Source organism: Heloderma suspectum, chromosome 12, assembly GCF_057233095.1.
Source record: "Heloderma suspectum isolate Gila_16-S chromosome 12, 16-S_ref, whole genome shotgun sequence".
Lineage (NCBI taxonomy): Eukaryota > Metazoa > Chordata > Lepidosauria > Squamata > Helodermatidae > Heloderma > Heloderma suspectum.
The window spans coordinates 6,336,602-6,360,721 of NC_139469.1; the positions used below are offsets into that span (position 1 = coordinate 6,336,602).

The 24,120-nt window shown below is 49.5% G+C and overlaps 2 protein-coding genes across 5 annotated transcripts in view; both read right to left on the reverse strand.

The window, feature by feature from the left end:
- Window positions 1–11,216, reverse strand: part of INTS1 (integrator complex subunit 1) — a 66,160-nt gene extending 54,944 nt beyond the window's left edge. Inside the window, exons 1-9 of the mRNA XM_084818205.1 lie at window positions 11,071–11,216; window positions 9,454–9,744; window positions 7,850–8,046; window positions 6,574–6,711; window positions 5,467–5,626; window positions 4,254–4,359; window positions 2,593–2,779; window positions 1,280–1,425; window positions 859–1,000 (exon numbers count right to left, since the gene is read on the reverse strand). Of these exons, the coding sequence (XP_084674331.1) occupies window positions 859–1,000; window positions 1,280–1,425; window positions 2,593–2,779; window positions 4,254–4,359; window positions 5,467–5,626; window positions 6,574–6,711; window positions 7,850–8,046; window positions 9,454–9,744; window positions 11,071–11,128 (1,425 nt within the window). The 5' untranslated portion in view covers window positions 11,129–11,216. The remainder of the gene's footprint in view (window positions 1–858; window positions 1,001–1,279; window positions 1,426–2,592; window positions 2,780–4,253; window positions 4,360–5,466; window positions 5,627–6,573; window positions 6,712–7,849; window positions 8,047–9,453; window positions 9,745–11,070) is intronic.
- Window positions 11,217–13,025: 1,809 nt separating this feature from the next.
- LOC146336484 (lysosomal alpha-glucosidase-like) overlaps window positions 13,026–24,120 on the reverse strand; it is a 46,094-nt gene continuing 34,999 nt past the window's right edge. For 3 of the 4 annotated variants that reach the window (XM_084818206.1, XM_084818208.1, XM_084818207.1), the window contains exons 15-21: window positions 23,937–24,088; window positions 23,082–23,230; window positions 21,889–22,030; window positions 20,983–21,081; window positions 19,819–19,983; window positions 17,545–17,691; window positions 13,026–15,940 (exon numbers count right to left, since the gene is read on the reverse strand). In XM_084818206.1, the coding sequence (XP_084674332.1) occupies window positions 15,878–15,940; window positions 17,545–17,691; window positions 19,819–19,983; window positions 20,983–21,081; window positions 21,889–22,030; window positions 23,082–23,230; window positions 23,937–24,088 (917 nt within the window). In that variant the 3' untranslated portion in view covers window positions 13,026–15,877. The remainder of the gene's footprint in view (window positions 15,941–17,544; window positions 17,692–19,818; window positions 19,984–20,982; window positions 21,082–21,888; window positions 22,031–23,081; window positions 23,231–23,936; window positions 24,089–24,120) is intronic. The other variant, XR_014785503.1, reaches the window with a different exon arrangement.

Sequence of the window (24,120 nt, forward strand, 5' to 3'; positions counted from 1 at the left end):
AGGAGGCTCATGTACACACCTTGGGCTCCATGTAGGAAGGGGTGGGATATAAATGAAAACAAATAAATAAATCTAGCAGCTCTAGGAGAAATGCTCTTGGAGACGCTTCTTAGGGAAGTTAACTGCTCTGCTGATGCCAAAGCCCCACAGCTGTTGCACAGGGACCAACCACTGAAACCCCATGGGCCAAATCTGCCCCCTCCTTGCAAGGGAACTATGTGTTCCCTTGTTAGTATCCCAGACATGTAGATGGAAAACGCAGCAACCACGGGATTTGCAACAACCCGCTTAGGTGGGTGAAGGTGGGAAGCTGCCTGCCACTCTCCAGCCCCTCCTCAAAGCAGCCCTCGGGACAAAATAGTTGCTGATGAAGATTCAAGGGGCAAGAAATCTGGGAAAAGAGCTGTTGCTTTTCTTCAAGCAAATTTATTTATTTCTAGGCTGCATTTCAGGGCAGAAGCCCCCCCAAGGCAGCTTACAACATTAGAGGCTCAATTCTATGCATGTTTAGACAGAAAAAAGTCCTACAAGGACTTTTCTCTGTCTAAACATGCATAGGACTGTGCCCTAAACATGCAAAGGATTGGGCCCTAAAATTCACATAATAAAAAACAGATACAGTAGTAAGGCAGCAAACATTCATAAAACACCAGCAAGAAAACATTACCAAAAGCCTACAACAGGACTGCAGCTACAGAGCAGAACTGTCCAATAAAACATGATTAGGGGATTATCAAATAAGGGTCGCAAGAAGACGCATCGAGGGTAAAGTACAATTAACGGGCAGCATCTTGTCCTCCCTGCCATTCCTCGTTGGCCTACAGGCATTTCCCAAAGCCAGTCTGGCCAGCTGCCTACCTTTGGTGCCAGTTCCGGGCTGTGCTGTAGGACTGTGTAGAGGATTTGCATGTTGTTGGGGTTTCTGGCATTGGAGAGTTCATTGAAAATCACTGATTTGACCACAGTGCCCAAGTTGTCCCGGTGGGCATTCAGCAGCTCCCTGCAAGAGGCCAAGTTCAGAATAAGCAACCTAGGTGCAACTACTGCTTGACTTGAAGGTTGTTCTACCTGTCCCACACACCTCCCAATGATATGGGGGAGAAACCCCTCCCAATTAGCTACCGTTAAGGGCCCCCAGTCACTTTCCCAACCGCTGCCATATAAAAGGTCATTCCCTCTCCCCATACCCTTTCTCCCACAAGCAGGAATCCGTTTGCCTTTGTCCACATTCTGACGGTTAAGTGAAAAGGCCCCGTTGGTCCAGTTCCTGCCTGCTTACCTGACACAGAGCATGTAGTGGTTGAGAAGGACTTTGGGTTTCAAACGGATTTTGATCAGGTTGGAGACCACTTCCAAGTCCTCAGAACTATGGGTGTTGCAGTTCATACAGACCGACATGAGCAGGTCCTGGGCCGGTCTAGTGAGCTGAAGACAGGAGGCATTTTAGGGTGCGGGGGAAATGAGCTACTATTGCAAATGCCACACTAATAAAATGAACACAGACAGACAATGGCTGGGTTCACACAACATGACAACCCACGCTCAAGGTCTAGGATGGGTTGAGTGTGGATTGTCATTGAACCGTGGGTTGCTGTGTTGTCCGAAGCCAGCTGTGCTAACAAACCATGGTTTGTTAACCACAAACAACCCATGAAGAGAACCCATGGTTTGTTGCTGGGTTGTGAACTGTGGGTTGTTCATGGCGATAAACCAGAGCTTTGTAAACGAGCCAGAAAGTTTTCCCAGAGTCAGAAGTGGTTTCATTCAGCTCCCCAAAAAATCCAGAGTGGAGTTTAGAATCTGGAATACATTCTGCAGTCTACTTGTCATGTTCCCTTGGCCTCCACCTTCCTCATGCGCGCACACACAAGAAGAGAGGCTTCAGTCTCAAGTCTTTAATTCACTATCAACAGGTTCATTACAGATGCAAATCCCCGAAGACTCTCAGGCTACAAAGGAATAACAGCAGGGAATCCAAATGGGAGCTACTAAGTTGCTAGCAGTTTGAACAGGGACTTGCAGGCTAGAACAACTGAGGGAGGGAAACCCCTCCCATCCAGTGATGCTCCCCCACGTCGACCCTCATGCATCACCAACTGGGTTGACCGTCTGAGCTCCGCCTCTAACTTTTCCCGCTTTGCTCTGCGCGCAGTCTAGGATCCCTCAGGTCATGCCCTGCGCTCTCCTCCTCCTCTCATGCAGGAAGTAGGGGGGCTCCAGGCCCAGCCATCTGGGTGCTAGCATCTGAGAAGCACGCCTAGCCATATCCGAACTGGCTGGGGAGGATGCCTCCCCTGGTTCTTGATGTTCCCCTTCTGAATCTGAACTGCTATCTCCATATGCTCAGACTCAATCCTGACATCACTCTAGGGATGAGCAGAGTGGCCTAGGCATGGCCAGGAGATACCCCCAGGCCACATGGCCCATGTGCTGTTTCTGGCATGGCCTGGAGCCTTCCAGAATCCAACCAGTCCTCGGTCTCTTCCAGGATCCAGTCTGCCCCTTTTATGTCCTGGATTCTGGAGGGGAGAGAAGTCACCCCTCCCCAAGTTCAAATGATCAGAGGTGGGGTTTCACAGGAGAAAACTTCACCTTGGGGTTTTGAAGCCACATCTCCAGCCGCTGCACGGCCATTTGCCGGATCTCTTTGTAGCCACAGGTGGCAGTCAGCAGGCGCAGGAGATTCCGGGAGACGTTGTCCATCGGCTGGCGCCGGTTGAGCTGGTCCCGTAGCATGTCCAGGACGTATTCCTCCACGCTCTCAGCGAGGTCATCGTACCTGGGCCACAAATGGGGCCACTTTCACAAAGTCCCCTCTGCTTTTAGTAGGACGCTGTCCCACCTTGCAATAAAGGCTCAGGATGGGTATGTCAATACATTAAAATGGAAAAGGAGGAAATAAACCTTGAAAGGCAACTGATAAGGATGCTGAGGCATGGGGGCTGGGGTGGAGAAAGAAAAGTTCAGCTCCTTCCTATCCCTACAAACTGCAATCTATGCTAGAAATGTCAACCATTGTTAAATCTTGTTTCGCTGCCATGGCTCCAAATCAAGGACCCCTGGGGACGGAATCCAGTGAAGGGGCTACAGGTCTCTAGCAAGCAATTCTCACAATGAGATTGTTCCCAGAATTATTTTTGGGAAATGGTGAGTGAATTACAGATTTTGCTGTTTGAGCGGTATTTTACTGATTTCTTGGTAGGTTTTGTGATTTCTGTGCCTGTAAGCAGCACATTCTGAAAGGCGCAAAACAAATCGTAAGGAGTAAAAATTTTCAAAATATATAGCATGGAATGGAGGCCAGCCTACCAATTCCCAGCTAACCAATTGGTTAGGCATTTTCCCAGACCTGGAAACCCTGGGGCCTCTATCCCATATGCCAGGAATGGGCAACTTGGGGCACTCTAGATGTTTTGGCCTGCAAAACATCATCCCTAGCCAGTATACTCAGCCAGGAGGGTTACCTACATATGTAGAATCGCATCATCCATTATTTCCTTCACTGATTTTGAAACAGATCTCCAGTACTGATGTACTGAAGGGCACACTGACCATCTTTCGTAAATTACTCGGTTGAGCGATAAGCAGCAGCTAACAGTAGTCATTAAATAGAGCCAGCGAGGTGTAGTGGTGAGAGTGTTGGACTGGGAGTCGGGAGATCCGGATTCTAGACCCCACTTGGCCATGGAAGCTCACAGGGTGACTTTGGGCTAGTCTCAGACTCTCAGCCCAACCTACCTCACTGGGTTGTTGTTGTTGTGAGGATAAAATGCAGAGGAGGAGGATAATGTAAGCCGCCTTGGGTTCCTTGCAAGAGGAAAAAAGGCGGGATATAAATGCAATAAAATAAATAAATAAATAGTCCAAGGTCAAGAAGCCAAGGGTATCAGTCTGAAGCCAAGGAAAACAAAACCAGATATAGGAACATGCTGAAGAATAGTCACAGTCGTTCTGGGTTTGAGAATAATCAGAGCTGGTCCAGGAGCTGGCAGGAATATTTTCTGCTATGGATGAGCATTAACTATTGTTTCCAGCACCTGAACTGGGATTGAGGCTTGTCTTTTATGCAGAGGCTGATTGATGAGTGAGGCCATCTGAGTCAAGCTGCAGACGTCTTCCGCCTGCCCATGTGCTGGGCCCCCTCCCCAAACACTCTCAGGCTGAGGCGTTGTGTTCCCCTCCATCCCAAACTGAGGCACAACACCATCAGCGTGTGCACACCAGTCCAATAAGGACAGAAAGGGCCTTTGTACCTGGGCATCAGTTGTCCCTCCTGCTCTGGGCTCATCTTGTCCTCAGCAATCAACAACTCGCTCTGGCTGTCCTCCTCCTCTGGCACAGAGGGATGAGGGCTGTTCCCTGAAGGAAGAACAAGAACACAGATTAAAACTCACAGAGCCATGTGGATGCAGTTGGACACCACAATAAACCTTGACTCGTGCACACACACCCTCCTCCTGCAGGGCCATGAGCAAGCATCCAGACACTTTTCCCATCACTTTTCTTTAATCGCAGTTTAGGGTATGGGCATAATGCTAAACTGTGGTTAACCTTAACAAGGGTCTGTCTGTTGAAACAGCTTCATATGCCGTGGTTTGAAATTAGTTTGCCTCAAACAAACCACAGTTAAGTTTCATTATGGTTTGTCAGGTTTGGGCACAACGCTTAATCAAAAATGGAAGCAGAAGCTTTCAAACTCCTCGTGGAGGCCACACCGCAGGAGGAAAGGGAGAGAGACCAAGCCCAGTGGGAAGCTAGGACCATTCTCATCATGCTACGCCATGGCTGATCATATTGTTCGAAGGCAGCCACAGGGACCTTAAAGCTTAAAGGTACATAAGTCCCATAAAGTAATGTAATGTAAAATAAAGTTAAATATGTCCAACAAAGCTATGCTGATGATAATGCAACATACCAACAGCACAATCCTATACAAGTCTCCTCAGAAGTAAGTCCCCCTGAGTTCAATGGGGCTTACTCCTAGATAAGTGAGCACAGGATTGAAGCCTAACACAACTATTCCACTGGAATTTGATAGGTATGTTAATTGAGTCAAGCTCGAGTCAATTCCATGCCACAGGCCAATTTTAAGCCTTGGATCTGAAAATAAAGGAAACGCCCGTTTATTTTTGAGGCTGTTCTGGTTCTGGTGTGTTGTTCTAGTAGAGAATGAAATCAGTGGTCAGTTCTAATTATTTAAACGTAATCCATTTGTCAGTTGCAAGGCAGCCCGCTAATAATAATAATTGTAATTCATTATTTAAATCGGCAGACAGCTCGATGAAATGGCTCCATTTAATGCTGTTCCCAGCTCTTGGACTGCTAAGAGTAGCCAGGTCCCAGGATTTGCTAGCCACTTTCGTCCAAAGTTAAAAATGAGCCAATTCTGGTGACCAGTTCTTCATCCTTTCCTCCCTTGTCAAATCCCACTCCAGCCTCATCTACCCCTTCAATGAACTACTTTACCGGCACTGAGATCCCCTCCACTGCGGCCAACCTCCCCATGTAACAAAATGCTTTTTGGGGGCATCTTGGTGCTGAATGCCGTCTGGATGTTCTCCACAAAGGTCTTGCAATGGGGGCTGTCCACCCAGATACGTTCCCCCAGAGAGTCCTCAATATACACCTGCAGCAAAGGGAAACGCAAACACCTCTACATCACACTGTCCAACGTGCCTCCCCCTGTGTATCTCCAAAAGAGTAGGTCGCTGTTCTAAAGCCAGAAGCTCCACTATCAAGAGAACCAAGATGTAGCTATCAAAAAAAGCATGTGTGGGAGTGGGGACCCCAATTGAACAAGATGGATCTCTACCATCTGGACTAATATCAGCGGGTGAAGAGTATTCGGAAATGGATGGACGTTCATAACCAAAGGGCTGCAGGGAACCAGATCAACAGGTCTAGCACCACGAGACTCCCTCCAATTTTAGTCAAAACCATACCCCTCCCCTATGAAGCTGGGGGGGGGGGGGGACAGGTAATTCAAGTACTAAATACTGAATTTAGTAGAGCTCCATCCCCGCCCCACTTTCCATATTCATTTCGGAACAGCCATTACACCTGGTCTTAGAAGAGGGAGAGATGAGAAGAAGGGCCTGCTCCATAGGTCGGCTGAGAAACCAGCTCCATTGGGCTCCTCCCTCAACTGTCATCTAGCAGCAGCCATTCCACTGGGCTGCAGGAGAGGGAGCGCTGAACTGCAGGGCACACTCCATCAGCTGTGCTGAGACACCAGCTCCCTTTGGCTCCTCCCACTCCCTGAACTGTTTCCATTCAACCTAGTCCTTAGAAGTACTTTGTAACTTTGAGAACTGGTGTCCATGTTTGCTTGTTTTCCTCCTCCCTCCCCATCCCTTTTTCCTTTTGTGTTGTGTTCCTTAGATTGTAGGTCTATCTTGTTTGCTACTGATCTTGAATAAGCCATTCTGGATGGGTTTGATGCTAGAGAGCAGGGCAAAAAGGCTTTAAATAACTACATAAATAATATTTTACAGCACCAGGGGTTGAGGAAGCTTCAGCCTGCACCCAACCTCCGTGGTATCCCATGGGAACATTGCCCTCAACTTGGCGCACCTTGACAAAGATCTCAGGCCAGTTCTCATCCTCCTCGTATGCTGCCATGAGAAGGTTGCAAGCCAAGACAGACACCAGGCTGTTCCCTTTGGCTTTGAAGTTGATGGAAGCATCTCGGCGGAGGAGACTGCACAGCGCCTGCAAGACCAAAGCACCGTGAGAACAAGCAGAGAGTCCTGACCGCCGGGACTTGCAGAAGCCAAGTCCTGTAACCACCATCAGATCTTAATCAGCAACCCACGAAACAATCTGGAACCTCTGGAGGTTGGCAGCCCCAAACAAAGACACTTCAGATACAATCCCAATCATAGGATTTATCGTAACAGGAACATAGGAAGCTGCCTTGTACTAGGTCAGACTATTTGTTCATCAAGCTCAGGATCATCTCCACCGACTGACAACGTGAAGAAGGAACTTTCCATTTCCCTGCTTCCTGATCTTTTTAATGCCAGGAATGGAGCCTGGGACTTTCTGCATACAAAACCTGGGATCTACCACAGAGCTACGATCTCACTCCACTTACTTAACAGGAAGCAAGTCTCACTGAACCCAGTGAATCTTAATTCCAGGAAACACCGTACTGCCCAATGTACAGGAAACTGTCCAGAAACTGTGAAGGCAATGTATGTGTTGTGTGTGTGTGTTTTGAGTGGGGGAGGAATGGGAATATTAGGAAAAACCAAAAGACAGGCTTCAAAACAGTAGGTCAACCTTAGCATCTACTAGATGACTCAGCATCTGTCAGGCTTCAACCTGGGTGACTCTTCCGCAAAACCCACCCCACTTCTGTCAGATTCTCACAGAGAGCTTCCAGCCTCCCTCCTTGCCAAGGCCAAACCAGCAGGTGGACGGGGACTCCCCCCAGCTCTGCTCTGAGAATGCTGATGGAGATAAACTCACCCATATTCTGACATTCCACAGGCTGAATAGGCCCAGACCCTTTCAGACTACTTCTGATCAAATTCTAGCTATAAAGGACAAGGCCCAGGGCAGTGCTGAAGCTGGCCCCTGATGGCATCATAACACAGAAGCAAAGAAACTCACATTTTTCAACAACAAAACTTAGAAATGAAAAACCCTTTAATGCAATTTGCATCCTCCCACTGATCATTCTGAAAGACAAAACATTGAATTTCCATTTTTTTAAAAAAAACATTTTTTCATAATGGGCTCAGGACTATATATATGAATAAAAAACACACATCATCCCTCCCCCCGCCCCCCTGGAGCCACCCTATTTCTAACCTTGCCATGGAAGGTCAAATCCGGCTCTCACCTCAATCACTCCTTCCGTGGCAAAGATGTTGGGCTTGATTTTTGCCACATACATCAGGCTCAAGTACAGGGTGGTGTCGGGCTTGGCCCGGTTCATCTTCAGCTGCTTCACGGCCCCGCACAGCACCCCTTCGATGCGCTCGTCGTTGCCTTCGGCTTCTGCGGCCTCGATCTCGTCCAGCAGAACAGTCGGGGCCACTGTGAACGGAAGCAAACCAGGATGGGTCCCCACCAAGGCCAAGGTGCACATAGAGCTGTGTGCAAATGGCCTCTCAAAATTCTCCAGCTAATTTGTGGGCAGAGAAATTTAGGGGGCAATTTCACCAAATTTTTCTAGGGGGAGGAGAAATTCTCCACAGTTTCTCCCAGGCAGGGCTCCCCATTGGCAGGGCTTATAGAACAGCTGCTTTCTTTTTTGGTAAGGCTTTTGGGGGTTTTCATGCTGCAACAGCTTCAGCTGTCTTGGTAGGCTGGTCCCCAGTTTGCATCTACCACAATGCAGGCGGGGGCAGTATTGTGTCCAGCTCCAGGGATGAGGTGGTGTTTGTGCTCTGCCAAAATCTGTCCTCCAACTTCCTGAAAATTTTCTTCCCCCATGAAAGGGGCTTCCCTGCCTCATTCAGGATCTTTTCTAATTTATTTTTGTGCTGTTTTTGAGCTTACCTAATCACAGTTAACATCCCAGGCTGCCTGCATATCCCGATCTGAAAAAGCCCCGTGGGAGGAATTACCTAATGGTGCCTTAAACTGGGCTTTAATTGAAGTGTAGGAAGCTGAGGAGGCTATAGGCGGCCAGAGAGATGATTGTACAATGAAAAACAGGACACTTCCGCTTGCTCCTAAGTAAGGTAGGCCTGAGAAACTGAAACCTAACCCATGAGAATTTCTCCAAAATTTCTTTACCGCTGAATTTCTTTTCGGAAGCAATTTCTCTTCTATCAAATTGAATGAGAATGGTTGAAAAAAAGTGGGAGACGTTTTCGACACAGCACTAGGTACAGAACCTCTCTCAGGCCGGGTTGCATGTTGGAGACGCTCTTGGGGGCTGCATTCCCATGGTGACCAGGGCCAAAGGAAAAACAGAGTGTGGCCAAATGCAAAGTGGGCAGGGTGAAAAATACCAGCCTATCTTAGCTTAAAGCTCTTACTGCCATTAACTAGGCTGGGAAACTACCAAATGATCGCTGGTTAGAGGAAAAGGGGGGGAGGGCTTCTGAGGAAGCCCAAAGAGCTGGATCTGGCCCCTGGGCCTGAGGTTCTACACTCCTGCTCTGGGCTCAGAAGTCCCAACCAATTAACGGCTGTACTTTTACCCAATTACAATGACTGTTCAATGCCAATGACATCAGAGGAAATCACAAAGACGGGGACCATCTCACTGGATGATACCAGAGGTGAGCCAACCTTTTGGCAAGTACAAGCCATGTCCAGCGCATGACAGAGCGGGGTGGACAAACAGTTGATTGGGATCTACTGGGAGATCTCTGGGTGATTTGCAGTTGATCACCAAGGATTCCCAACTCCCATTTCTTTAACAATAGCAACAACTTCCTGCTCCCAAAAATAGGCTGCTGAAATGAAGGAGAAGCATCCCCGTTGCTTTACCTTCAATGGGGATCACCGATGGCTCCTTGATGGAAGGTGAAATGGCTCGTTTTTCAGCCACGGCAGCCTCTGCCAAGCGTCCCAAGGCACTGAGGGGAGGTGTCGAGGACAGCTTGGGGCGCTTGGCCAGCCCAGTCAGTCCTGAAGCACTGGACAAGGCGGCGGCGGCCTCCCGTTTCCGCTCAGAGGGCAACCCGGCTGAAGCTGGCTTGAGCAGTGCGGCAGCCGCTTTCGATTCATTGGCCTGGCCTTTCGAACCCAAGGCGATGAAATCACCCGGAGGGGGGTGGCCTAGGAGGAAAAGCAGAGATCCATGAGCAGAAATGTAAAAACAGACGTACATATGCAGTACTTTGAGAAAATTCTTTGAGGAAGGGCCACACAAATCTCAATTCCTTGCAGCAAGGAGGAGGGCTAGATTGATCATGGTGCTAAGTAAGCTATAGTGCAGCGAGCCCTAGGTGAACAGGTAATCTGCTGTGGTGTAACAGGTACTCTGAGTGCTCTGAGGTCCTCAGGTATCAGGTACTCTGCTATGATATAATCAGGAGATCTGGAAATCCAAAAGGTTTAATCAGCCCATAGACCAGACAATATGGGTTCTATTTAAGAATCCCCCAAGAACAGCAAAATTCTGTTTATGATTTTATTATAAAAAGTCAATGATCTATCACTTATATGAAACTGTCTTATACAGAGTCAGACCAGTACTTCATCTAGCCTAGTATTAGTTCTGAAGCTCTGTCCAAAGGACCTACAGGCACTAAAGATTGTAAGTTCCTTGGGGCAGGGACCTGTCCCCTTCCACTTTCTGAAGTGCCTTGCACAGTGATGGAATGATATGATTAACACATACCTAAATATGCCAGCACAATCCTATGCTTACTCAGAAGTAAATCCCCATTCATTCCAGTGGGATTTGCTCCCGAGGAAGCATATTTAGGATTACAGCCAATGAAGAGCCTGAGCGAGAGCAACACATATTGGCTTCAGAGCAAATCCCCATTCATTCTGGTTGGATTTACTCCAGAGGAAGTGTGTCTAGGATCGCAAGGGTGCAGCCCGTGCATGTTCACTCGGGCATAAATCTGAAAAATCCCCATGGATTTGTTGGTGGGATTTGCTCCGAGGAAGCCTATGGTGGGATTTGCTCGCGAGGAAGCCTCCGGAGGAAGCCTACGGTGGGATTTGCTCGCGAGGAAGCCTCCGGAGGAAGCCTACGGTGGGATTTGCTCCCGAGGAAACCTACTGAGGATCGCGGCCACAGACAGCCTGAGCGAGAGCAGCGCAGGCTGACGCAGAAAAAAATCCCCATTCATTCCGGGGGGGGGGGGGGATTTACTCCCGGGAGGCGTGCCCAGGATCGCGCCCTGGGGCAGCCTGCGCGGCACGACCCTTCACCAGCCCTTCTCCCCGGCAGGCGCGGTTCGGATCCGCGGCGCCAGGGGCCGCCCAGCCGGCGGAAACTCAGCCCGCTCTCTGCCCCGAGGGGCTTCCCAACCCACCAGGCGCCGCTGGCCCAGCTCAGAGCAAGCCCGGCAGCGCTTGTGCGGGGGGGCGAGGTCTGGGGGGCCAGAAGGGGGCCGAGAGGGGGCCAGGCCCGCGCCCCTCACTCACCGGAGGGTTTGGCGACGGCGCTAGGGCGGCGCGCGGCCGCGGGCTTCGGCCGGTTCATCCCGCGGGGGGCTCTGGAGGGGCGGGGGCGGTCCTTGGTGGGCGGGGCTCCGGTATAACGCGAGGGGGTGGAGGTGCCCCCCCCCCGTCAATCCGCCGTCAGACTTAAGCCACCGGCACAATTCCTTTTGGGGTGAACCGGAACCGGAAATCGAGCCTGCCCTCTGAAACCGGAACCAAACCCGTTCGCGCTTCCCGGCTCCTCGCTGCGTGGTCGGCGCCACCGCGCGGCTGGGCGGGAGAACTGCAGCCTCCTTCCCCCTCCCTTTCCACCGAGATGGAAGCTAAGCCGAGTACGGCGGCGGCGCCGCCTCTTGGTCAGGAGAGGCGCTGCAGCCTCTCCAATCGGCGGCCGTGGCAGGCTGAAGGAAGGCGCGCCGCAGCGCCACCTCGTGGCCGCCGGCGGGGTGGTCGCTGCGAAGGCGTCTCTCTGGTCCAGAGCTGCGTAGATTACTTGGGATCGGCGCCGTTTTTAATGGGAGCGAGGCTCTGTGTGCCTTTCATAACTGCGGTACGGGAACACCACCCGTAGAAAGTTTTGCCCTGCGTTGGAGAGGCAGAGATTGGGATAGGAGTGGCTTCACCTGTGGAAGTTCTACCTGTCGGTGTGCGACGACTTTAGTCTCTAGTCTGTTCCCTCCTCTGAATCCAACAGGGAACTCTTACTTTCTTTCCCGGGACATTAAATATCTCGGTTACATTCTTTTTATTTTAAGCAGAGCTTAAAATAGAGGCGCAAAATTAAACAGATAGGAAAGAACATTCCATCAACGCTTATTTTAGCAATTTAGGGTGCAATCCTATGCATGTTTAAGACAGAAGTCCTACAATTCCCAGCATGCCTCAGCCAGCATGGCTGCCTGCAGGGATGATGGGAGTTGTAGTTTTCTTTCTAAACGTGCATAGGATTGCACCCTCACTTGGAAAACGCCAGTAACCCCAATTAACTCATTCGGTTTTCCTGCAACAGTCAAGCAAAAATACTTCCCGTTTATCTACTGCTTTCACATATTCAAAGCACTTCACATACATCATACTCTCGTGATCTTTACAACAATCCTGCAAGGTGGGTAGATGAGGTCAACCTTCCCCAGCTTGGTACCCCTCAGATGTGTTGGACTACAACTCCCAGAATTCCTGACCATCGCCTACACTGGCTGGGGCAGAAGGGATTTGAACTACAAAAAATTTGGAGGGCTCCACATCAAGGAAAGCTGACATAGATTATGGGGTAGGGGCTACAATACATCTCCATCAGCCCCAGTCAACATGGGCAATGGTCAAGAATGCTGGGAGCTGATGTCCAGAACGTCCAGAAGGCACCAGGTTGCCTGTCCCATAATCATAATCCCTGATGGTGATAAGATTAGGTAGGTACATACATAAGGATTAGATTATCTAAAATATAGATATCTACACCTGATAGCGTCAGAGAAAGAGGCAAGATAGCCAAGCCCACTCGATAGGGCTATTTGCCCTTTGGCTCCTCCTCGCCCAGAACTCTCTCCATCTGGCCGTTCTACTTGGTCAATACATTTTTACATAAAATGTAAGAAAAACCAGCGCCTGAATTTCTTAGTTTTCCTCTTGCATCTCCATTTTTTCCTTTTGTGTTCTGACTATTAGACATCTTGTTTTCTATTCTCTGTACATCACAAAGAAACAGGTTCTCAGGATCAAAAAAAATTATTGTATGTGTGTTTTGGCCTTTTTCTTATTTTTAGGCCTTCTTCAGGGGGTAGAGAAAAAAGTCTGCAGAGTTTTTTCACCAAAAGATTGCCTCCTGTGTCACTCTACTGGCCTGTTCTTTGTACAGCATGTAGTAATGTTAGGCGCTTTATTACTAAGAAGATATGAATGCTGGGGAACATGGCTTTCTCCATAGAATCACACCACGTCAGCTTCAACATTTGTATTTTATTTCATTTTGACACAGAAATTTGGAGGAAAGACTCAAGCAGATATATTTATTTTAAAAAACTGAAGAGGCACAAATCCAGCTCCCCACTCTCCCGCCCAATATCTCCAAATGCACAAACACATCCAAAAAACGTATGGCAGCAGATTTTGGCCACAGGCATAGTTTTCCCCATCTACTGCAATGCATGGGCCAATGACAACAAGAGATAGCCAGTGACGGCAAAATGGTAGGCTAGTCCGAGATGCCTCGCCATCGGGAGCAAGGCAGCAAGACAGACATGGGTAAGAAAAGCTTCCAAGTTGCATGTCCACATGAGGGCTCTGGCTGCTGTTTCGTGACCACTTTGCCTCCTGGTAGCAACTGAGAAAATACACTGGCCACCTGACACCTTCCTAGCCTTGGTACCTGCTGGGGGGGGAAGTATGAGGCAACAGGTTCTTGCTATGCCAAGGGCTGTAAGCTTTAATCTGCAGTCCTATGCACACTTTCTTGTAAATAAGACCCAATGAACATAGCAGAGTTTACTTCTGAATAAATATGCACAGGATTATACCACAGATCCTCTGATTTAACCAAATCAAGCTTTACGGCACAATCCTCTGCATGTTTACTTGGAAGTAAGTACCCCCGAGTTCCATGGGGTTTGCTCCCAGTTAAGTGTAGCCAGAACACAGCCTTACAGTGCAATCCTATACTCCAGTTACACCTGCTGGAAAGCCTTAGTATCCTGACTACGCTATGCTGAAGTTATACCAGTGCTAACAGAACTGTAGGCTCATGGCTCTGCCCATGTGTTAAATTCAAGAATGCAAATTTTAATTGGCGGGGCTGAAAGGTAAGGGCAGACTTGTTTGTTTCAAGTCTGTTTTTGATTTAGATATATATTATTGCAAAAGGGTGTGAATGAAAAGAAACATTAAAGATTGCCCTTTGCTTTTAACAATAGGTTGGATCCAGATTTAGTCACAGAGTGGGCCACCTAAAATCAACAGCACTTAATTTAGTCATGCCTAACTCATCTCCCATTGATTTCAGTGGAACTCCTCTAGGTATGATCTAACTCTGGATCTAACCCAGTGAGTAGTAATTTTTGTTATTGAATGGTGAATTCACCTCTTCCAGGAGCTCAAAAAGCCCTTTAGATGACCGAAGGTAAATGTATTTAAATTGGCTAAAAGGCAGGCAATCAACTGAAAACTCTCTCATTGTTAGCCCTAATGAAACAGTCTCCAAACAGCAAACCAACTCAACACAACGTCTAGAAGGCTGAGAGGGAGAACATAAGGTGGTTGCATTTTTACTCACCAAACTGCAGATACGAGGCAGACAGGCAGGCTCAGTATAGAAAACAGTGCAACTGGGGGTGGATTCCTCTGTGCATTTTAGTAAACTACACACATTCAAACTGTGGGTGAGTGCAGGGCAGGCCCAAATGCCCTCGGCGACCCAAGCGCAGTGCCAATAAAGCAGCAGGTGAGCTGAGAGCTCCACTCCGAGATCCCACACTGGCTGGCGTGATACAAAAATTGCCCCCCCTGCCCCCCCGGCCGCTGAGGCATTAATGAAAGAGGTCTTGAGGCAAACCTCTCTGATCATGCAGCGCAGCCCATCTGGGCAGCAAAACAGCACAGACCTGCCCTGGATGACTTTGTGCATGAGGATATGCAACAATGGAACCTATCACTTGGCCGCCCAATGGCGTGAACCACTCTACATCACGGCATCTAAGCAGTGGGAGCCAAGCTGTCAGGTTTGGTTATCGCTGGAAGGTGCTCTCAAGCAAGCCCCGTACGTCATTAAACCTCACGCCACAAACAAAGCGGCATTATTACCAGGTGAAAACCCACAATTCCCGTTATGGGTTTTATCAAGGATATTGGCAAAATGTGGCATTTGCCTTTGACGTTCAAGACATTTTGATGTTGTATACATTTTATGAAGAGCTGTGTGTTATGCAGCGGACAGAACTCCAGGGTCTGAGCCAAGAAATTTCTGGTTTTGAGGCCGGGGTCTTTAGTGAGCAACCTTGGACTGTGTGCAGCAACTTTGGCAGGCAGCATGGCACCTTCAGATGGGCCACACTTGATTACCAGGTGCCTGGCCTTCTGCATTGGCCATGTCAGAGGTGCTACATTTTCTGCCTGCCCCCATTCGGGACCCGGTTCCAGCAAAAAGACTGAAGTGCCCCTGGGTCAGATAAATTCCCATGCCACATTAGGATCCAGGTATGGTTGTGTCAAACCAACATCCTTTCCCGCTCCGTACAGTCTGACAGATACACTCTTAGGGCTTGGTCTTTTTCCAGCCCCAAGATCCTTTAAAAAGTAAATGCCCGGAACGGATCTTGGGATGTTGCGCATGCATAGTCCTCCACTCCTCATGCAGCAGCGGAGACAGCCTCATGGGAAGCAGCCGCATGTTGCAATCCTGTAAAAAATAATAATAATCTCACACTCTCAGGAACTCCAACCCAGTGAATGCGGCTGATTCTTCTCCCTTTCCAACAAAACAACGGAGCACCGTCCAACGTGCAGAACGGAGCGTGAGACATACAGCAGCGTGCAAAGGACTCTCACCGAGTCAGGTGCAGTGGGGAGATGGGAGATTCTTGGCAGAGATGCATTAAAAGCTGAAGCAGCAGGGGGGAACATCATGAGTCCTTTCCTGGGCAGGTGCAAAGAGGAGGTGACAAGGCGCCTCTGGGTGGGGCAGGTGCAAGGACCCTCAAGCGTGCGGCAACCCCGCCCGGAGGTTCCGCACAGGCAATGGCCCAGGCTGCTCGCTACAGTACATTCAGATACGGTTGGGGCAGAGGAAGTTTTGCCCATCTCACATCCATCGTATGGAGAATCCCTGGCTGAGGATGAGCTGGAGGTCGCTCAGGGTGAGAACCTATGAGAATTGGAAAGAGAGGTCAAGGACAGGGTGGAGTTATTTATATTTCTAGTATTTATACCCAATTATATGTTGTGATAATCAAAAGCGGTGACTTGTAAGCAAAATCTACAAATAATTAAAACACACACACACAAAAACAGCAAAAAACAACTGAGTTGGGATATTCAAGGAGTAAACAACTACATAGAGCACAAACACACTGAGAATTTGTACTAACACTTTTTTATAAATAAATAATGATGATGATGAACTAAACAGTCTAATGGCCACTTTAAGGCAATTATGCACAAATCATTTTGTACAGAATAAACATCCACTGATAGCCACTCTAAAAGTAAATAAACGTGGATCACTTATATAAGCCCCAAACACACTTTGACCTTATCTGTCCTTCCTCAGCCATATAATCAAGCCTTTATCATGTTCTCCAGCTTGAATCCCCCCTCTGACTCGGAGGACTCAAAGGCAGAGGAGGGTGCATCCATTAACCCATTATTTGTTACTCCAGGGCCTTTCAGGCCAGATGTGGCCTTACCAGGCTCCTCAGACTCAGACAGCACTCATCCAATACAGCCCTCATGCCATACGAGCCAGTAGCTACAGAATCAGGCAATGGCCCTTTAAGAAACAGGTCTTGCCAGCCTTTATAAGGCTTCAGAAACTGTCTGCCTGCTGCTGAGACAACAACTCTTCTTGAGTCCCAGCTGCTTAGGTCTGTCTATGGTCCTGATAGACCCTGCCTGCCTGGTCTGACCTTGCCTCCATAAGGCTTACTCACTTACTTAGGCTTACTTACCTGCCTTCATAAGGCTTCAGAAACTGTCTGCCTATTGCTGAGACAACAACTCTTCTTGAGTTCCAGCTGCTTAAGTCTGTCTAGGGTCCTGATAGACCCTGCCTGCCTGGTCTGACCTTGCCTTCCTATTCTTCAAAACCTGACCTGACTTGACCTTGATTCATCGGAGGTGTCTCAGCTTCATTGTATTCGACACCCCTGAGAACCCTGAGCTGAGCTACACAGGGCAGTCTTAATTATCTCAATTCACGTGTACCCCATGCAAAAAAACACCCTGCCTTTCAGCCATATTTGCTAAATGTAGTAGAACAACACTAATATATCCCGGGTGTCACCTGCACAACCCCCCAAAAGCAAATTATTCAAAAATTGTTGGAAGTTATCATGTGCTATAAAAAGCAACAACATTTTTCAAAACAAACTCACCCCTTAAAAGACAATAGAGCACCCTTAACAAGGGCAGAAATTACAAACAACTGAAAATCTTTACTTTTCTGTATTCTTGGAAGGAAAAAAAATAAAGATCAAATCAACAGACCAGCCTTCCCCAACCTGCTGCCCTCCAGATGTGTTGGATTGCAACTCCCATCATTCTCAGCCAGCGGTCCAACACATCTGGAGGGCACCAAGTTGGGGAAGGCTGCAATGAACAGTCTTTGCTGCCTGCTAGCAACCAAGCAAGCAGCGCCGGGGGCCAAATGGGCCTCTCTTGACAGAGTATTCCAAATTCTAGGTGTCTGCACAGAAAAGGCCCTGCTTCTTGGTCCCACTTGCTGTACAATCTGACTTGCCAATTGGTTACCTGGTTTGTCAAATAGGAGAATGGCCACTCCTTGCCATTGACAGTGACTGTTTTTGGCTCTTCCCGGACCCCGTAAACAGTCAGCGTATCGACAGTGATGTAGGTGGCTTCCATGTTGGAATGCAGGACAGTGGAAATGAAGGTGTTCTGGGAGGCAGAGATAAAGTTCATGATTCTTGGTTCAGCCAGAGGCAGTTAGACGTGCCTAAGGCTGCCTTGTTGCCACAGAGGCACTATCACAGTTCATCCCTTCTCCCCCTTGCAAGCAACATGCGATTGATTCATTTATCCATTCCTATCCCCTAGAAAACGTCAATTTTTATCAAAATCACTTGCAGAATCAGTTAATCCATTCTCCCTCCACCCCCAGCAAGGTGTTTCCTTTTGTTTTGCTCTGGCGTTCCTTCTCTAGTGTTTCGCATCCCTGCCTCTCAACACAGCTAAGACAGCAGTTCCTCTCTATCTTCCCAGTCCTCACCCACATACACCATGGATCCAGGTAGGCAAAAGGTGCTTAGCAAAGAATCATCTTGGTCTCAGCTGCTCCTGGCAAACTGAAAAGAAATTCTCAGGACAATAGAAGACCCATCTTTTCCCACTGCTTCTCCCATACTTTTTTTCTTTTTGGAAAAAAAAATCCATTAAGAATGAAAAGACAGAATGGCTGCACATTGCATTATGATTCATCGAATCATAGAACAGTAGGGTTGACAGGAGGGTTGGAATGGGCCTATAAGACCATCAAGTCCAACCCCCTGGTCAATGCAGGAATCCTGCACTGATTGGTTGCGTTTGCTCGGAGCCCTCCTTCTGAAAACCCCTACCAGTCCCTTTCTTCTTTCTCATCTCCTCAGTGGAGAATTTTAGATTATAAGCTCCTCTAGGGAGGGACCTGTTCTTCCTGATAATGGTGGTGGTGGAGGTGGTAGTAATAAAAAGGGGCAAATGCTAAGGAGTGTAAGCTTCGTGCGCCTTGAATAGCTGTACAGAAAAAGGAAATTCAGCATGCCCCTCTAAGACCAGCTGCATCTACCTCCATTCCCTCCCTTTCATCTGGTCACCCTGTAGACAAAAGCAGGAAGATGAACAAAACTAAAAGCAGGTTACACACCCTGTCGTTCAAAGGAAGTTCTTCCTATCAGATGACGCAGTGGCAGGAAAAACCTACATGCTCTGACTTGGGAGCTTTAGGTCTGGAAGTGCAGGCTGGGAGATCTTGTGGGGTCGGACCTATGAACCCCCCACATCAGGTATAGGAGACAACACCTTGGTCATTCGTTCCTGTAATTATACGCCATGACCTCTCAAGGGAAGTGGAGCACAGAACCAGCTCTCATTAGGACATAATGCTGCATCAGATCAAAGGCCTGTCTAGTCCAGCATTCTGTTCCCACAGCGGCCAAGCAGATGCCCCAATGGGAAGCCCACAGGCAGGACATGAGAACAACAGTGTCAGGAATGAACCTAAGCGTGTGGAGATGTCTCATAGCTCAGATTCAGAATGGGAACAGCCAGAACAGAGCAGAACAGAACAGCCAGAACAGAACAGATGACCTCCCCCAGTGAGCCCAGATACAGAGAGACTTTCTTCCCAGGACCTTGACACACAAATGGCATAGGCTGAGCAGCTCCCCCCATTCCTCTACCCTGACAATGCAAGTTGAGGAGGAGGAGGAGGAGGAGGAGGGGTCCAAGGGCATGTCTTGAGGGACACGAGAGTCCGTCACAGAGCGAAGCAAGAAAAGTTAGGGGCAGAGCTAAGACGCTCCACCAGGTTGGCCGTTCATGGAAGCCAAGGTAGGAGGGAGCCACCATAAGGGAGGGGCATCCCTGCGAAACTAGTCTGTGAAGTTTCTTGCCCAGACTGCTGGCAACTTTCCTAACTTCCACTTTGTCTCCTCTCTTGATATTCACAGCTGTGTGGATTAGCTGGTTCATAGCAGTCTGAGCGTTTCCTAGAATTTGCATTTGTAATGAAGCTAGTCCTTAACCAATAAAGTAGTGTTAGTCTGGAGCATCTTGACTGCGAAGGAAGAGGACCAAACAGCGCCCTCCCACACATGTTCCCCAGTGACTGGTATTGAGAGGCCTGCTGCCTCTGATCTTGGAGGTCATCTATAGCCATCATGACTAGTCGCCATTGACAGCCTTATCCTCCATGCTACAGCAGGGTGTTGTTATGATTTAATGCTGCTATTATTTATTGCATTTCTATACTGCCCAATAGATGAAGCTCTCTGGGCAGTTCACAGAAGGTAAAGGGGCTCTTTGTACCTGCGTGACATTGAACACTAAGTAAGAATAGTCGCCCTTTGCAAAAGTATCCAGGCTTTCACCGTCGTCCCAGTAAAGGTCCCCCCAGGCACTGGCGCTCTGAGACAAGGCCGCAATCAGGCGCAGAGGGTTCCTGCGGGTCACCGAAGTGCTGCCTCCGGGTTTCTGAGAGACAAAGGGAGAAGCGTGTGAACTCCGGGGTCGCTGAGAATAGCCCCCTTCCCACAGAGAGAGGAAGAGAAGCAGTGCAGGCTCCGACGTTCAATGCAACCTGCACCGGATTAATAAAGCAGGGTGACGTAGCAGACTTGGGCCAAGCAGGGCTGGGTTAAATCCTCACTCAGCCATGAACCTCACAGGGTTGTTGTAAGGACAAAGGGTGGGAGAGCCCCATACAGCGGCTCCTCGGACAAATTAAGAAATGGAAGTTTGGTTGCAATAAATTAAGTGCACCACCTGTCAGTGAGCCTCACGTTTTATTAATGACAAATTATACAGCTGTAATTTATATAGGACTTTCCACTGCGCGAAGCGTTCTGTCTTTTTGATCTCATAGTGACACTGTGAGTGCTACAAGTCCCATTTTACAAGCGGGGAAAGTGGCATGACTATTCAGAAGGACTTGCCTAAAGACTCACTGACGCCACAGGGCTGCTTTGAGCAAAATCACGAAGGGGTGACCCACCCACCTCTCATTGTATCTTACTGTTTCATTTTGCAGTTCTGGATTTTAACCTCTGGAGATGCTTCAGGGGAGGCTTTGGCAGCAAAGCGTCTTAAAAATAAACTTTAACAAAACCTAACCAACGGAATTGGAAAGAGATGGGAGGGAAAGCTGTCCTAAAGAATCCATCAAAGGAGGAGACCTCGTAGGCAACCTGATGCGCTCCAGATGTTTTGGACTACAATTCCCATAATCCCTAGCCATGCTGGCCAGCGCTCATGGGAGTTGTAGTCCAAAACAGCTGTAGGATGCAAGGTTGCCTGCTGCAGGGACTCCGATGACCCTCACAGAGGAGTGCATGACTCAGCAACAACCCAAGATCCTTTGCTCCTCTGTGAACCCCTGGCCCTTCCCTTAGAAAGGCAGCGGAGGGCCCATCTATCTGTGGCTGTTGGGGTAAACCAAACCAGATGTTGGCAGTGAAGACTAGCAGGCCTCACCTGGGTTGGCAGGATGGTGCCCTCACGCACATGCACGTTGATGTGGTCCAAAGGTGCCGCCATTTTCAGGCTCTCCCCACTGCTGTTCACGGAAGAGCCCTGTAGGAGGCAGCGAGAGGCCGGGAAATCAGGCTGGTGCAAAGAGGATGGGGTGGGAAGACTGGACCGCTGCCTCTGAGCCTCAGAAAGCTGGGCCACTGCCACGGTTCCCTCCCCCACTGCTCTCCCCACCCCAGCTGAGAGTCAGGGTTCCTCCATCCACATGAAGGCAGGCGTGTCCCAGAGGGATAGGGAGCAACGTAAGAAGCTGCCTCGTACAGAGTTAGACGACTAGCCCAGCTGTTGTCTGCAGCAGAGGTGGGCAACATTTTTGGTCCCAAGGGCCAAAATGCAGTGCTGAGCGGTGGGTCAGAGGTCATGCACACACATATGTACACACCACCACTCCCCCAGGAAAGGCTGCCGTTGATCCTGGCATCTCTCCACAGAGCAGGAGGCCCATGGAGCAGAGAGCCATCCTGAACTCGCAGAAGTTCAAGTGGGGGATTCTGCCTGCGAGCCATTCTCTGGCTTGGACCAATAGAGGGAAATGCAAGGAGTCTAACCATCCCAGCCCAAGAAAACGTCCTAACAGCAAGAGGCTAGAGAGCATCAGGTAATCCACCCCACCCAACGCTTGTTGCTCAGAGCGACGCACTGTTGACAACGTGGGTTTTTGGCACTCACCAGCCCCCTCCTCCGCCCCGGTATGTCATTTTCATGCTTGGTGTGGCAGCACAAAGCGTTGGTCTAGGTCTGGAGGGGTAACAGATCTGGGGGGGCTTCAGTGTGAACACACGTGGAAGCCAAGATGATCCAGGCAGAGAAATGAAACCACTGTGGCCAGTCTAGAGGCTGCCCCCTTACCGTGTAGTAGTCGTACCACATGCCTCTGGGGAAGTAGCCGATCACCGAATCCACACCAGGCTCCAGCACAGGCGTCACCAAGAGGCCCCGCCCCCAGAGGAGCTGCTTGTCAATGGAGTAGGTGGCCACATCCTTAGGGAACCTAGAATGCAGAACAGGCCACCGCAATGCCATCAGCTTCAGTCGAAGCTGGCCAGAGCTTCTTCAACACTGCCGGCCCAAAGCTCCCCTGAACAAAAAAGGACCACCTGGGGCCAGGTCAAGGGTTACGCTATGTGTGCTGCAGCATGGGCCCTCGGCCCTCCCCTCACAGCCACGTTCCAAGCGATTGTCCCAGGCTCTTTAGAAAAGGCCAAACGTGACCTGACGAAGCCACCTGATACCGAGTCAGACCACTGGCACTGTCTAGCCCTGCCTGACCCGTTCTGATCAGCAGCAAAGTCCCAGACAAACATCTTTCCCCAGCCTTGCTACTGGAGACCCATTTAACTGGAGATGCCAGGGGCTGAACCAGGAGCCTTCTGCATGCAAAGGAGGTGATCCACCCCTGTGCTACAGATTCCTCCCCATACAGTCAGGAGCTGGGGGCTTCCTGTGTAGCTCAGAGAAACGCAGGAAAGGAAAGGCAGGAAGGCACTGACCTCCCACAGGAAGGGAGGAGACTCCATGTCCACAAGAGAAGATATTACTGAGCCCAACATGCTTCGAACTGAGGTCTTCCTCAGGGTCACTCTCAAACAACCAATTTCAGTCCTGGTCTCTTCGCATTTTGCAACAGTGTGAAAAGACGAGGACTGAGCACCCCTGAGGAAGACCTCAGTTCAAAACACACTGGGTTCAAGAAAATATTTTTTCTTGCGGGCCTGGGAGTCTTATTCCTTCCTTCCTTCCTTCCTTCCTTCCTTCCTTCCTTTTTCTTCAGAAATTTCTGGAAGTGCTGAGACACGACCTGGGCTGAGCCAGCTTTAGTGGCTAGAGGTAATCAGGGAAGGGATAATGTATCTGTGGTACAGCACTGGATGGGCTCCTTCCGCTGCTGGAGACCTTGAGCTGTCCGTAGGCATCAGCCAGGGAGAAGGGCTTAGGCAGGCAAGGGAGAGCCGCTCCTACTCATTGTGCCCCTGAATTAGGCCTGAGTCATTCTCACCTGTGAGCCTTCATGGCAGCCGCAACAAACTAATAAGATGACTTACTCAAAAAACAGCGGCCGGGCCACAGTGTCCCCTTGCAGGTGAGCCCGGTGGAAGAGGGAATAGAGAAATGGCAGCAGGGCATAGCGGACCTCCAGAGCCTCCTTCATGGCGGTGCGGGCTGCAGGACTGAAGGCAGAGGGGTCCTGAGCCTGACAAGAGAACAAAGAGCAGCCTGAGCAATGGCAGCCAGAACACCTGGACCAGGTTTTCCCAAACATGGGTCTGGAGGAAAAGAGGGCCAGTTCAGATACAGTGCTTTGCATCAGGTGTGACTGAGCTCTTGGGAGGGATAAATATGCTGATAAAACAAAATGAATTGGGTGATTCCATTCCCCACACTCAGAAGAGGCTCCCTATCACATCTCTGCATGAGCCACTGCTTTCCAGTTAGAAGGCACATGCAGGTCAGAGTCTCGGACAGAGGGGCGGAGGAAGGCTCCTTTGACAGCAGACGGGCAGTCCTCAGCTTGATCCAGGATGGGGAGCCTATGGCCCTCCAGATGTTGCTGGACTACAGCTCCCATGCTCCCTGATCACTGGCCATGCTGGCTGGGGCAGATGGGAGTTGGAGTCCAATGTAATCTGATGGGCTGCAGGTTCCTTCCCCCTGGCCTTACCCCATCCTAAAAATAAAGCTCTCCATGTTTATGTGAAGTATGCCTCCAATTCAGATATTAACCTGTTTTTATTAACACTGCACTGCACTGCACTCTATTACCTCCCATTTTGACTGGGGAGGGGGAAAGTTATCCAACATTTGGCGGGGGGCGCAGGGGAGAACTTACATGCGCACAGGCATAGGAGAGACACAGGCATAGGAAAGGGACACACATACCGCTCCTGCCCTGGCTTTACCTTCTCGATCTGGGTGTTGTGGTTCCGTGAAAAGGGGTAGAAGGCGCCCAGCTGCATCCAGCGAGTGCAAAGCTCCTCCGAGGTGGAGCCAGAGAAGCCGCAGATGTCTGCCCCGACCAAGGGGATTCCAAAGAGGCTGAAGCTCAGCAATCCTGAGAATTTAGGCAGAGGGGAATTGAGTCGG